This window comes from Corvus kubaryi, unplaced genomic scaffold (assembly GCF_017639235.1).
Source record: "Corvus kubaryi isolate FWS band 111438036 unplaced genomic scaffold, C.kubaryi_AGA036_p1.0 split3-73, whole genome shotgun sequence".
NCBI lineage: Eukaryota > Metazoa > Chordata > Aves > Passeriformes > Corvidae > Corvus > Corvus kubaryi.
Window position 1 is genome coordinate 6,994,929 of NW_024582091.1, and position 13,834 is coordinate 7,008,762.

The 13,834-nt window shown below is 38.6% G+C and overlaps 2 protein-coding genes across 4 annotated transcripts in view; one reads left to right on the forward strand and one right to left on the reverse strand.

Moving 5' to 3' along the window:
- The window catches only part of PHF3 (PHD finger protein 3), a 40,090-nt gene extending 34,017 nt beyond the window's left edge, over positions 1 to 6,073 (forward strand). For all 3 annotated transcript variants that reach the window (XM_042016811.1, XM_042016812.1, XM_042016813.1), the window contains 2 exons: positions 398 to 593; positions 1,756 to 6,073. In XM_042016811.1, coding sequence (XP_041872745.1) covers positions 398 to 593; positions 1,756 to 3,929 — 2,370 coding nt within the window. In that variant the 3' untranslated portion in view covers positions 3,930 to 6,073. The remainder of the gene's footprint in view (positions 1 to 397; positions 594 to 1,755) is intronic.
- Positions 6,074 to 6,762: 689 nt separating this feature from the next.
- Positions 6,763 to 13,834, reverse strand: part of EYS (eyes shut homolog) — an 854,603-nt gene continuing 847,531 nt past the window's right edge. The window contains exon 49 of the mRNA XM_042016808.1: positions 6,763 to 8,827. Coding sequence (XP_041872742.1) covers positions 7,629 to 8,827 — 1,199 coding nt within the window. The 3' untranslated portion in view covers positions 6,763 to 7,628. The remainder of the gene's footprint in view (positions 8,828 to 13,834) is intronic.

Here is a 13,834-nt window from a genome sequence, read left to right on the forward strand (position 1 = left end):
TGAAGACTGGTCTTCCACTATTATGAGTGGATATCTTGGGCACAACAGACTACAAAATGCAGCTTTCTAGTAATGTTTAGGGTAGGGAGTAGAATACTTCATTGGAAGCTGGCAAGCTTCCCTAAAACTTGTTATTTAGCTGGCTGTTAAAATATTGTCTCTTTTGTCACGCACTTCAATTAATTTTTTCATCCTAAATGCTTTCTATTTGTTTTATCTAGTTCTGAACTAATTTTGGCCATGTTTCTGCTCCTTCTGTCTCCTCTGTTCTCTGCCTTTTTGGCATAGCTTTTTCTCCTCAGCACTGCTCTTTTAAATAAAGAGCAGTCAGTAAAAAAAATAACATTTCACAGAAAAATATACTTGACCATCTTTTTCTCTCTCTTCTTGTAACCAGGAAATCTGTGTGGTTCGCTTTACCCCAGTAACTGAAGAGGATCAGATCTCCTATGCATTATTGTTCGCCTATTTCAGCAGTAGAAAACGTTACGGCGTAGCGGCCAATAACATGAAGCAAGTGAAAGATTTGTACCTCATCCCTTTAGGTTCCTCAGATAAAGTCCCTCATCATCTTGTGCCTTTTGATGGACCTGGTAAGTACAGCTTGGAAATTGGAACTTTATTATTGTAACGCTACTTAAAGAAGTTGGCAACAGAAATATAAGAAGAAATAAAATTTTAAAATGCTAGCTATTTTGTTCAAATATGTAATGAGTTTTCCATAGTATTATTATATTAGTTTCCTTGAAAAGACATTAATTACCCCTTGCTAGATTATTCTGATATTTCAAAGACTAAAAGATTAGTGTGTGCAACCTTGTTTTATGTCTGCTACCCTCTTTCTCTAATACAGGTGGCTTTGTAGGTTTCAATGTCAGTAAACTCAGTCACACAAGTGGACTATGGTAGAAGTCATGAGTTCCAAATTGATACTCTCAATTTAAAATAGTATTTTTCATTATTTGAAACATACTAACCTTTTTTTCTAAAGTATTCCAAAGTTCCTTACAAAAAATTCATTGAAAGTTTAAAATGTAGATGGGCAAGAAAGAAAAGGTCTGGAAATGGCTCTCAGTTGTTCTGCTTACACCTGAGTTATTTTGCATCAGTTTATCTTGGTTTTAAAAACTTGTAGATGATCTCTCTTTTTGAGATAGGCAGAGCCAAAATGAAGAGAGAATGAGCTACAACTCAGTTTTTTTGCAACTATAAGAACAAAATAGATAGTGAAGAGATAGGTAATAGTGTGCCTTGAAGCATGGTGCCTTTCCTGGAATGAGGGAGATGTTTCTGAAATTTGCTCTTGGTAAATCTTTGAAGAAGTATGTCTAACACAAATTGATGAGGAGACTTCGTGTTTGCAAGTGTTCCATTTACTTTTTTTTCCTATTATACCTTGCTACCACTGTTAGCATGTTGTAGCTATGTTAGACTAACACAAAGTTTAACTTCTGTGCTGTTTCTGATGAGATTAGATGTCCTATATAACTCTCTTGTATTTTCTATTTGGAAGTTACAGTGTATGAAACAGTTTTAATTGGCAGTACTTGAAGTCATAATTTCAATATTGGAAATACATCTTTTTATTATTTTAAGTATTGTTAATGTTTAACATGACAAGCAGAACAATTTCAAATACCATAAGATTATTACTTTCAATAGTACACTGTACGTGTATGGGGATTATTTTTGTTAAATTTATTACCTTAACCACAATACAAAGAGATGATAAATTGCTGTTACAATTTTGTACAGGGATTGAAATACATCGACCAAATTTATTACTGGGATTGATAATTCGCCAGAAAATGAAGAGGCAGATTACTGCTGTTTCAAGTGTTACCAGTAGTTTTGCAGATGAAGCTGCTGAAAGTACCTTGAGTAGCTTGCCACCAGAGAAGAAAAGCAAGCCAAGCAAACCTGAAGTCTCTCATCATGATTTGGCACTAGAAGAAGAAGAGGAAAATAATTTTTTTAATTCCTTCACAACTGTGCTACACAAGCAGAGAAATAAACCACAGCAGTCTAATACAGATGATGCTCCAGCAGTTATTGAACCATTGGTGGAAAGTACCAAACATGAACCACCAAAGCCTCTCAGGTTTCTTCCTGGAGTCCTGGTTGGATGGGAAAACCAGCCTTCTACTCTGGAGCTGGCAAATAAACCGTTGCCAGTGGATGATATTCTTCAAAGCCTGTTGGGTACGACAGGGCAGGTTTATGAGCACAGCAAGTCAGAAGCAGGTCCTAGTGAAGACATACCATTATTAAATGAACAGGCAACCTTGAAAGAAGAAACCATGGATGTTGCTGATGTAACTGCTGAAGTTAGTGAAGCAAAGACTGGTTTGGATGATCCTCAAGAATCCACTAATGCTGCTGTAACTGTGGATGCAGCAGTTGTAGGGACCTCAGGTTCTTCAAGAAGTGCTGGTTCTTTGATGGGGCTGAGTCTTAAGGGAAAACCTCCAGATGTCTCCACAGAAGCATTTTTAGCAAATTTGTCTGCTCAGTCACAGAATAAAGAAACTGAAGAAAGTAAAGAAAATGACCCAAAGCGACAGTTACTGGAAAAGGATAGTGTTGCACAGGAAGTTAGAAGGAGCACAAATTCCAGCTTTTCTTCCTCATCAAATTCAGGAAAAAAACCCAATGAGAACAGTGTTAATGTAGGCTCTGCTGAAGGTACCACTGCTAATACTTCTAAATCACCACCATTTATTAATCTTAAAAGAGACCCACGACAGGCAGCTGGACGAAGCCAGCAGACTAATATTTCAGAAAGCAAGGACGGAGATATTAGCAGGAATGAAGACCGACAAAATGCTTCAGGAAATGATCAAGGAGAGTCAGAGAATAAACAGCCTTCTGGAGAAGGGGGCTTAAACATGTATCAAAGTGATGCACAAACCAATGAAACACAGTTCAGTTCAGCTGCAGCTAAGGCAGATAACACAGTTGCATCACAAGCAGAAGATACCAAACACTCACAGGAAGATGCACTGATGCAAAACATTGAAACAGTGAACTCATTTAGAAGAGGACCAGCCGCAACTTCATCTCATTTTGAAACTGAAAACTCTTCTCGTTCTGAATTTATTTCCAAAGTCCCAAGCCCTATTGCAAGTGGCAGCTTCTCATCTGTTGGACCTCCACAGCAGAATTTTCAGCATCCTAAATCTAATCCACCTGGATTTCAATTTCAGGCTCCTGCACCTCATAACTTCCCTCCACAAAACAACCCTATGTTTGGATTTCCTCCTCATTTACCACCTCCGCTTCTTCCTCCTCCTGGCTTTGGTTTTCCTCAAAATCCAATGATGCCATGGCCACCAGTAGCTCATTTATCAGGTCAGCCACCACAGTATGCCGGACCCATTGCACAAGGGCTACCTGTGGCTCACAAACAATCAAGATTTTTGGGACCAGAAAATTTTTTTCAGAGTAAAGACAGTAGGAGGCCAGAAAGACGCCACAGTGATCCGTGGGGCAGAGAAGAACAGCATTTGGAGAGAGGGTTCAGCAGAGGCAAAAATGATCGACAAAGACTTTACAGTGAAACCCATCCCCAAAAAAAGGACAGACATGAAAAAGAGTGGAGCAACGAAAAATACTGGGAACAAGATTCTGAAAGAAACAGGCGCCGAGACAGAAACCAGGAAAAAGAGAGAGAGCGGAAGAGTAGAGAGGAAGGACAGAGAGACAAAGAAAGAGTGCGATCTCCACACAGTGATAGAGCTGCTGATGGAAAAAGCCCCCGAGAGACTAGAAACCCAGAAAAAAAGACAGAGAAGCCTAAAAGTGATGAACAGGCTCATGAAAAAGATAAGGAGAGGGAGAAAAGCAAAGACAAGCATAGAGAACGAGAAAGTGAAAAGAACAGAGAGAGACATAGGGACTACAGTGACAGAACTAAAAGCAAAAGGTAAAAAGATGCAGGCAGTCTTTTAAAATTATTTCAATAAACTGTTAGAGTAACGTTGTAAAACTTTGTATGACAAAAAAAAAAAAACAACAGCCTGCTAGGATTGTGCCATCTTTTTTATTCCGTGTTGGTGTTTTGCAGAAACAAGTCTGTGTTTTGGTACCACTCAATGTACCAATACTCATCCTTTTTTTCATTATACCAACTATCGCTAGAAGTAGGAGTTTAATATTTTTAAGAATTTTACATTGCTGTATATTCAAAATTTTAAAGATTTCTTTTATTAATATGCAATAAAGGCTTAGGAATTTTCTTAGCTGAGGAGGTTGGCATTAGTAAAGTCTGCAATATAGTTGCTGCCTTTGGTAATTTGTGCTCTCTTCTGTTTTAAGATGCTCTGATAATTTTAAAGCTGGTTTTCATACAATAACCTTCTTTTTAAATTGCACTGTTTTTAAAGACTGCAGCAAAGCCTCAGAATCCACACATTACAACAAAACATAATATGCTCGGTGGTGTGAAGAGTTTGGATTTTTTTTTAAATTATTCAGTAGTACAACAAAAAACTCAAATGTATTTCATTATATTATATTTCAAGTATTTCCTAAGCATCTGAAGCAGTTTGTGACCAGAAATTGGAAGGCTGAGCTGCTCAAATGTTACTGCTTTAAACTGCACTTGTTTTAATAAGAAAGCATTTCTAACCTAAATTCTTGAAAATTATTTGTAGTAGTAAATTCATTTCTCCCACCATTTTCCATGCTTCAAAAACTTGAATACCTAAGCTTGTACATTACTTTGTGTTTTGCTATCCTTTTTACTGTAAAATGTAAATATTTTAAGGGATATTTTGATTCTAAAATGATAAAACTTTCTCACATACTGTGTGTGTTTGATTTCATAGCTGTGAAACTGTAGGCTAAATGAATATAGAAGGCTGAGTCACAGAATGCCACGTGTTGTACACTTCATGGCTCGGTTTGTTTTGAGTTCTGGAGAACAAAGAGGGGGGAGAAGGGCAGAAGTGTTTGTACCCTTGGAACTTCTGGTAACTTCGTATTTTGTGGACTACCATTCACCAATGCCAAACAACATGCAAACATGAAAACAAATCACCTACTCTTATACTTAAGAGTATACTTATTAAAATACACTGGGCATCTCGTTGAGTCTATCAGAAACAGCAAAAATATTCCACTGTATAAAGAAAAACTGAGGTTTATTGTTCCAGTTTTCAGCATTTTGTTTTTCCATTCTGAGTACACAACCTTACTATGCTGCTGACAGAGCATTTTGCACTTTGCTGTAGAAAAGCCTCTTCTTTCCAGAAAGGTCTTCCCAGTTTAACAACACCTTAATTGTTGGTTTTAATTATGAATATATTTTAAGGTAAATTTTTACTTGTATACCTTTCAAGAAACCTCACGGTCAAATTGGCTAAAAATCTTGCACTGAATGAAGGAGGTGGTAGACTTTTATTAAGTGATGTTTCTTAGGCTCACAGTTGAGAAGACTAATTTTAAAAAATCCTCAGTAACTAAAAGAAATATTCAAACATCTTTAAAATAAAATTAGTCTTTTCCAAATTAATTCCATGGTCTGTGTAGCAGTAGTGCCATTGACTATATCTGGTAGTATTATACATGTGTTTTGTTGTTTAAGTATTTACACCAGAGTTCTGTAGGCACAGAAGTGCACCAAAGCATTGTTCTCATTTTTGGAGTAAGCTTTAAATTGACAGTTCTGCATGTGAAGATTTTCTTTCAATCCATTGAAAAGTAGTCTACTCCAAGTCCACTGGTGATCTGCCTCTCACATGTGCATCCATCTCTGCTTTGAAAATAAACTGGAAGCAGTGAAAATTGCAACTGCCTGTATGGAAGGGATGGGAATGCTTTCTGCCAGAAATACCAGAAATAATTTGTTTAAAAGAATATGTAAACATTTTTCAAGTTTGCTGAGTGCTTTGCTACCTGCCTTGTGTATGTAAAACCTGAAGAGAGCCACAGTAAAACAGCTCTTGAGGGAGAGTTTTGTTAAGTGTTTAAATTAACAAACAGCAACAGTCTCCAGGATTTGTTCCTAGGATGTGAGTTAGTGTAATGGGAATAAATCCTGCTACTACAGGAATAAAGGATTTTACTTCTCCATGGCCTTCAGTCACTGTCCTTCCAACATTTGTGTTAGCTGGAAGTACTCCGATTGCTTGTTCCTTGTTTTACACTGAATCACTGCTCAGATCACAAAAGGCAATGTGAACTGCTTAGGAACTGGCAGTACACCAGAAGCCCCAGAGAGAACAGGATAAACTTTAAATATGCTCCCTTCTCCAGCATCACATGGTCATAAAAGGCCCTACTTAGAGAAACTGGAAGAGAAGAATCTGGGGACAGCTCAAATGCCAGGTGGGCTTCATGAGCTGCCTTTTGGGAAAAGGTGCAGAAACTGTTGCATCAGGCTGATCACTTGAGGGCTCAGAGCAGCTGAAGAAGATAGAATGAACCTCACAAAGATGTTTGCAGATGCTTAGTAAAACATCTGGGGGTAGCTCCCATGCACTTTAGTTATCTTTAAGTCACCTGCAACTGACTTGACAGTGCTTTCATTGCTACACACTAAGTATGGTGATGTGGAAGCAAACGTGTGTCACCTAGTTCTAGATGCTTATGGCCTCTGCTCCATAATGCACACCCCATCCTCACCTCCCTCTCCACCCCAAAATAGTTACTTGTTTCTGACAGGTACATGCTGATGACTTGCTTTCAGAGAATTTCCATGCAAGGAGGTGATGGTTTATTATGTGCTTTTGAGCAATAGTAAAGTGAAAAAGGAAAAGATAGGAAACAATCACTATTATTTTTATTTAATAATTTTACTTACATACTAAGCCAGCAATGAAATGAGAAATGTAGATGCCATCATACATCATGGGTGTAAGCACATTAAAATAGAACTTGAATTTTTTTTTACTGTTTCCTAAAGTAGAATATAACACAGCTTTTTGAGAAGGAATGGAATTTTTGTATTTATGTATGAACAGTTCTATTTACTTTTGAGATTAAAAATTAATGAAAAATATATTCATAGAAATTTGGTTTACTATGACCAAAACCTCTGTCTCTTAACAGACTCAGAAAGGAGGGAGAACAACTTCATTACCTAATTAGTCTTTGTGGGCTTAACAAGTAATTACAGCTGTTAAGATTTTAAAAATTCTCTGCAGTTAATGTGCTTTTTCGCTCAAGTACACCTTTTCTTCCCCCACCAATTTCAGTTTTTACACTTGACCATAATATTATAGAACTATAAAAGAAACATTCTAGTAAAATTTGAGAGTTGGAGAAATAGGTAACAGTTGTCTGTTCTCATAAAGCAACAAACAACACTTGAATGATGGTTGGCTTTATAAGCTTCACTACCTCTTTGTTTACAAAACTATTAGCAACACAATAAAGAAAAAAAAAACCTGCAGACTTTCCCATTATTTTAAAGTAAATGCTAAAGAGTATGTATAAATAATTCTAGGAGTAAAACAGTTGATCATATTTTATATGCTATTAATACTCCACATAAATTTGTCCCATATTACTTTTTAAGTGCTTTCTTACATTGGTTGCTGAGTCATACACTGCCAGCTAACACAATAAACAGAAGGAAAAGGAATTTTATCATTTTTTAAAAGTGTCTTGGACAGTTTTTTCAATTAATTTCCAGAATTTCCATCATAAATGTTGTACCCTTCTGCTTTCATTAGCTGAATCTTTTTAGAATCTTGGAAGAGCACAACATCTTTAATTTTACCAATGAATTCCTTCTGAAAAAGCCCTGTAGTGACTGTATTGACTTTCCTGCCAATTTCAAACCCACCAAAGTAGCAAATGCCATCGTAGTTTAAAGCAGTGTATTTCCTTTGTGGGTCAATATCTTCAAAAAGGATTAGTTCCTCATCAAGATAAACCTTAATACAAGTTTGGTTTTGGACTACAGTAATGAAATGCCATCTTCCAACAGAACAGGTAAAGTATTTGCTATGCATTAGAGGAACAGAGATTCTTTCTCCAAGATTAATCACAACTTTTAAAGTTCCATTGGCAAGACCAATGGCAAGGAAGTCATTATCTTCATTTTCACTTTTTCCCATCCATGCTATTAAGCCTTCAGTTTGATTGGTAGTAAAATTTAAAGAAAGGCGGCTGTACTGGAGATCTCTTTTTCCATAAAAAGGATCTGTGTATTTAATGTAGGAGTTACCAACAAACTTTGCTATATAAAATTTGATTTTGTTATCGCAGTACTTACCTGTCCAGCCTAGTGCACATACACAGGTATATGAAAATGAAGAAGGTTGAGGAATACAGAGCGCGTGAGACCCACACATATTTTGTGAACAGTGAATAGATTGTTCACACGTGGTCCCTGTCCACTCTCTTGGGCAGGAACAAGAAAAGCCTGAGTTTTCAACTAGACATGTTCCATTATTTTTGCACACAGTGTAACCACAATCTGTTCCGTCACAGTCACCAATGTTGGCTCCACCTTTGGGGTCAGTCACAGTAAGCTTCAGTTCCCTGTTGTTTATAACAATTTCTCGAATACAACCAGTGAAACCTGTGGGTTCATTTTCTATTGCCATTGGATTGACAAGGTTTAAGGAGGACACCCCTCCGACAAAAAAATCTGTGTGTGTGTCTAGTGCATTCATTCCAGGACTAGCTTTTTGAGTAACGTTTATGCCATCCAGGTCCAGGTAGCCTTCATTACCAACTCTTCCTGCACTGAGTGAGTGCCATGTATTTCCATTTGCATGGACCTTCTGAAGGGTCTGTAGGATGACGGTTTTGTCTCCAAGGTTGTAGCGTAACTGTGTAAATCCATTTGCTAATGATATACATAGAAAGTCACCTGTAAAAAACAGTATAAAATAGTTTTAATTTTTAGAGGGGTTGCGCTGAAGAACAACATATTCATAATTCTGATGCTTTTGTGCCTGCATTTCCTTGGACCATCCTCATATCTAAATCACAAAAAGGGAAATGTTCCCTGATGAACTGCTCTTGGCCTTTTTTTTTTTCCATTATTGGAAACTGAGCTCATATTTGCCTCAAAGTAAAAAGCCCAACCTTCTGAAAAGCTCTGTTTTTGTGCAGAGACTAGGTAAGTGAGGTAGGAGGAAACAGGATCACTTTGGCATCCAGGAAATATGAATCGCTGTTCCTGATTCCACTCTCCCAGTGGAAAAGAATAAAGTTTTGGCCAAATTACAAAGGCAGAAATACTCTCAATATGCTGAATAAAGGCTTGATGGATTTGTCAGTTTAATGAACAGGTTTGTCTGTACCAGACATACTCTGCTTTCCCTGAAAGCTCCTTTTCACAACAGGGATGTTTTGGGGTTAATAATCTGACATATGGAAGAGCAGATACTCTTTTTATTGCATTGTTCTTCTGGAGGCCTTCATGACCTTAGAAGGGAGTTATCTCTTCTTGTACTACCAGTGTTTCTGGCCTTACACGCAGTGCAAAAGGGAGAGAGAGTACCACTTCAAACTGTACTTTCAAGCATGAAGAAGGAAAGCTGGGAAAGGTTAGGAAATGAGAGCTGGAAAAGTTTGTAAGAGCAGCAACGGAGTCTAATAGGGGAGGTGACGGGGAAGCAGAAGAGGACAGCAGAAAAGTCTGCAAATTAAAGTTATATTCTCAAATTTTTTGAGGTCTGCCTGTGCAATTTAACTTTTATTTATTACTTTTGGAAATAATAGACATCAGGTTGTTATCAATTAAACCGGTATATATGTTTGTTAAATTTGAATGCAAGCTTTCCTAATAGCTAGCAGTCCAGTTTTCTTAAAGATTCAACATTCCTAAGGGTGGACCTGTCAGTAGAATGATGAAGTTTGCTCTCATGTGTGTTTAATTTCTGAGTATTTCTAATCCTTGAATTACATTGCCTGTAGTGAAATTGAATGGCCTAATTTACTGGAGGCTTGTGAAAGTTGCTAAAATTATACCTCCCTAATCAAGAGATGTTCAGGTTGCCATTTAGGCAGGGTGGGGCTGTTTCAGTTGTATTAGTGGCTGTAGAGCACGTTACTTCATGCCTCACCTTCCCTGCTCCAGATACCCATGAAAAGAACAAGAAAAAAGCTCTTCCTTCTTTCAACTCTGGTGATGGCAGAGCACTTGCTTGTAGCTTGCTAGTTCCAGTTGTGATGATCTGGCTCACTTGCCTGTATGTGGTGTTCTTTTCAAGGACCTTGCTTGGTTGTTTTTTTTTTCCAAAAAATTAATATAATTTCCTTCACTTGTGATTTCTCCTGCTTAGTGATGTGGCTTTAAGTGTGCTTGATTTTTCAGTGCATAATTTGAATGCACTTGTTTTGTTTCAGCAATGTACATAACCTGCTTGTCTATTTCTTTTATCAGGCCCTCAATCCTAGGGTAAGAAAGGAACATGAGGAAAAGTTTCTGAACTACCTCTTTGGCAGCCTTCAATCCTCTCTCCTACCCAGACATGCAGACTTGCATAAGGACACAAGTACTCATATTTTGCTGTCTAGGAAGAAGGAAAACATCTGACCAGGGCTGCTGTTGCATCTGGCCTGTAATCAAGACCCAAAGAAGCTGGCAGTTCTCCAAGACTTCTGGCCCGCAGGGAAGGGTTTTGGTAGCTTTGCACATTTGATGATGATCTGTCTGTTTTAGAATCTTTAATCTTATCTCAAGAGCAAATCTGTGTTACTGAATCTGCTACCTACAGTGTAAAGAGGTTATTGCTGAGTACTCTGTTCTGGCACAAATTTGAAGCCTCACTTCAAATTGGAGTAACTTCTGCTCCTTATGAACAAAACAATTACTTTCCAGTTTCAACTCTCCCTGAGGCTCTTGATGCACTTTCTTACTCCTCTGGTTAGGCCCTCTCTTTTCACAGATGGCTTGCCATTTTAGTCTTTGGCAAGAACAACAGAGTGCTGAGATAAATTTTAGGATCTGAAAGTTGATCCTAGGGTGCACTCAGTATTTCTCCATGAAGTTTATCATATCATAGGTAATACTAGGGACAACTGGCTGAAAACATCTTACAACTGTGATGTATGTTCAGTGTCCAAGAAACTTCCTCCTAACGTGAAGGATGAGCTTATCTTTGATCCTTTTCATTTTAGCAGCCAGTAACATTTTCAGCAAGGGATCTCCGTCTTCCCTGTCTCTGAGGGCCAAGTTGCACAGCTGGAGCCTGTGCAGGCCAATGTCATCATAAGAATTGTATCACCAGTTTAAACAGATGTCATTCTTGCCACTGATTTTCTCTTCTTGGCAGTCTCGGTGTAGGAGACAATGAAGCAGGGTGGTTTTTCACTATTTCAGTTTCATCATTGCTCAGACCTGTCTCATATAACCTGTGGCCAGAGACCTTTCTAAGGAAGTCTACTTTTGTTAAGCATGAAGGAGATGACATGCTTAGTTTTTCCAGCACTAGACTGTATAGCTGGTCCCCCCTTTCTTGAAAATACGACCTACACACAGGACACACAACTTTGCTTCTGGCTTTTCAGATTAGCATCTCATCTAATATGGGCTATTCATCAGTGGTGTCACAGAAAAAGCAGAGACTCCTGAGGTAGGCACTCACAGTTAGTCTTTTGTTGTGCATGCAAGTCTTTGCCCAACCTGTTGGATGCAAGGAACTGTAAGGCACTCTGTGTAAGTAAGGTTGAATCTCCTTTAGAAATAGACTGTTGTAGCTTAGCTGGGCCTTGAAACTGCAACATGTCAAGACACTGGGTGTTGAACAAAATTATTACTAGCATTCAGTTCTGTTCTGATGCACCTTCCTTCCCCTGTCATATTCCCTGTTTCAGTAAAACAAAAAGTGTTTTTTTATAGCCCAAATGCTACAAGATTGTTTTCTTCTCAAGGAAAGGGAATTTTGTAGCAGGTATTGCCTTAAGGAAAGACCTGTTCTGAAGATAAAACAGCACTTCTACCTGCAAATCCTAGTTCAGGGTTTTCACCAAGTGACAGAATGTCAAAGTTGCTCTGCCTCAGAGTGGATTGTCTCTATTCCATATTAGCAGCCAGAACTCCAAAGCAGGTGTGAATTTTTCTTTGTAACCTTATTTTCATGGTTTTATTATGTGCACAAGTCGCACCAGCTGCCATATCGGATGTCAGAATTCCCAGAAGCCTAGTCAGCCCTGTGTCTTGAGCAGTTAGTTCCTAAAAGTGGGAGTTAATGAAAAGTCTCCTGTAAGTACATCCAACTGCTACTGTGAGATCTGGATTATCTGTGATAGTGTCTTTTTAGGATGAATTCTGAGTGCATCACAAAATTTTTCAGCTTGCTACTACTATGAAAAAGTATGTAAGTCTCTTCAACAAATTGGTTAGTCACACTGTCAAATTTTAAATTCTTCCAAATGGTGACAATGCCCTTCCATGTTCAGTCTTTATCTGGACATGCAGGTGTGTCTGTATACCCCCATCCAAAGAGGGGATCATGCTCAAGCAGTATCAACTCTCCATATTTCTATGTTACCATAGGAAACTCGTGTACATCATAATTTGTCAAAACTTGGTACAGTTGGAAATGCATTCTAGGAATATTGCACTCTACTTGGAGGTGTCATATTCAGGCCAGAAGCATCACCAGAGTAAAAAATGTGATAATATTCAATTTACACAGCTGTGTTGGGCAAAGATCTCTGCATTTACTGCCTATACTACCAAATATGCCTAATACGGATGTATTTCCTAGGAGGGCTGAATACAGTGTCAGAGGGTCTCAGGTTGACGCACTGTGAGCTGGGATGGCATCCTGGATGGTATTTTTAACATTTCTGTTTCAAGGTCTCTTCTCTTCTTTAGTGACTTAAGTCTACCCTTGTGCTCTGGTGTGTGTGTGTGTAAGGCAAGGCCTTTATTACCTATTAAAAGAGTACCTGAGGTTTTTCCTACACTCCACTGCAAATTAAGACGGATTTCCCACTAGTTTGTATGGCCAAAGGAGCTTCCAGAACATACTTCTAAATAACTTTTGAAGTAGTGGATGCAGTCTTGTAGTCAGTTCACTTTTTTGCTGCTTTTATCATGGTCCAGTGATAAGAGAGATGCAAGCGTCCCTGAAGGCTCCCTGTGTGCTCAAAACTCACATTAGTTCCTGGGACTGCTGAAGGTCTAGGTTCCTTTAAGCCACGTGTTGCTTGTCTTTTGTCTCATCCTGTGTTACTGAGCAGAAGCCTCTATGCTAAGCTGGGGACAGAGGCTTTGATGAGCTCAGTGCCTCAGCAGCTTCTGCAGCTTAAGTGTCTCAGGAGTGTCACTGTGGTTTCCTGGTTACTGAATATCTACAGTCTTGGTTCCTTTAGTTGTTTCGGAGCCCTGAGACAGCATCTCTGGATGTATGTTTGCAGTCTCTGCCTTCTCTTGGTTTTACCTCACCCTTCTGCCCTCTGGCTCAAGCCCAGAATGCCAGTTTCTATTACTGTGGTATTGAGTAGCATTTCCTCCACTCTCCTTCCACCTTTTTTTTCAGAAGTTGTTATTGATCATCGGTGCCATCTTGGTGGCAGAGCAAACATTTGAACCTTTTATTCTCATAAGCAGTAACATTCATGGGAATCATTCCCAGTTAATGAAACCTTTTACTCAGCAGAACTGTAGGTTCTGCTACGTGCTCATCTTCACTCTAAACTGACCTTGTTAAGCCACCATAGTGCAATGCCTGTGTCTTGAGCAGTATTATTGCCTCGTGTTGGCATGATGCATCCTATAACCATCACAGCTCCAAGAGGTATCTGCTCACTGCTCCTTCCTGCCTTGCTGAGCTGAGGTCGCATTGCTTTCATTCTTTTTTTTCATCATTCTGTTCTTCATGTTTTCCTCTCATCCTGCTCTCCTGTATGATTTTACATG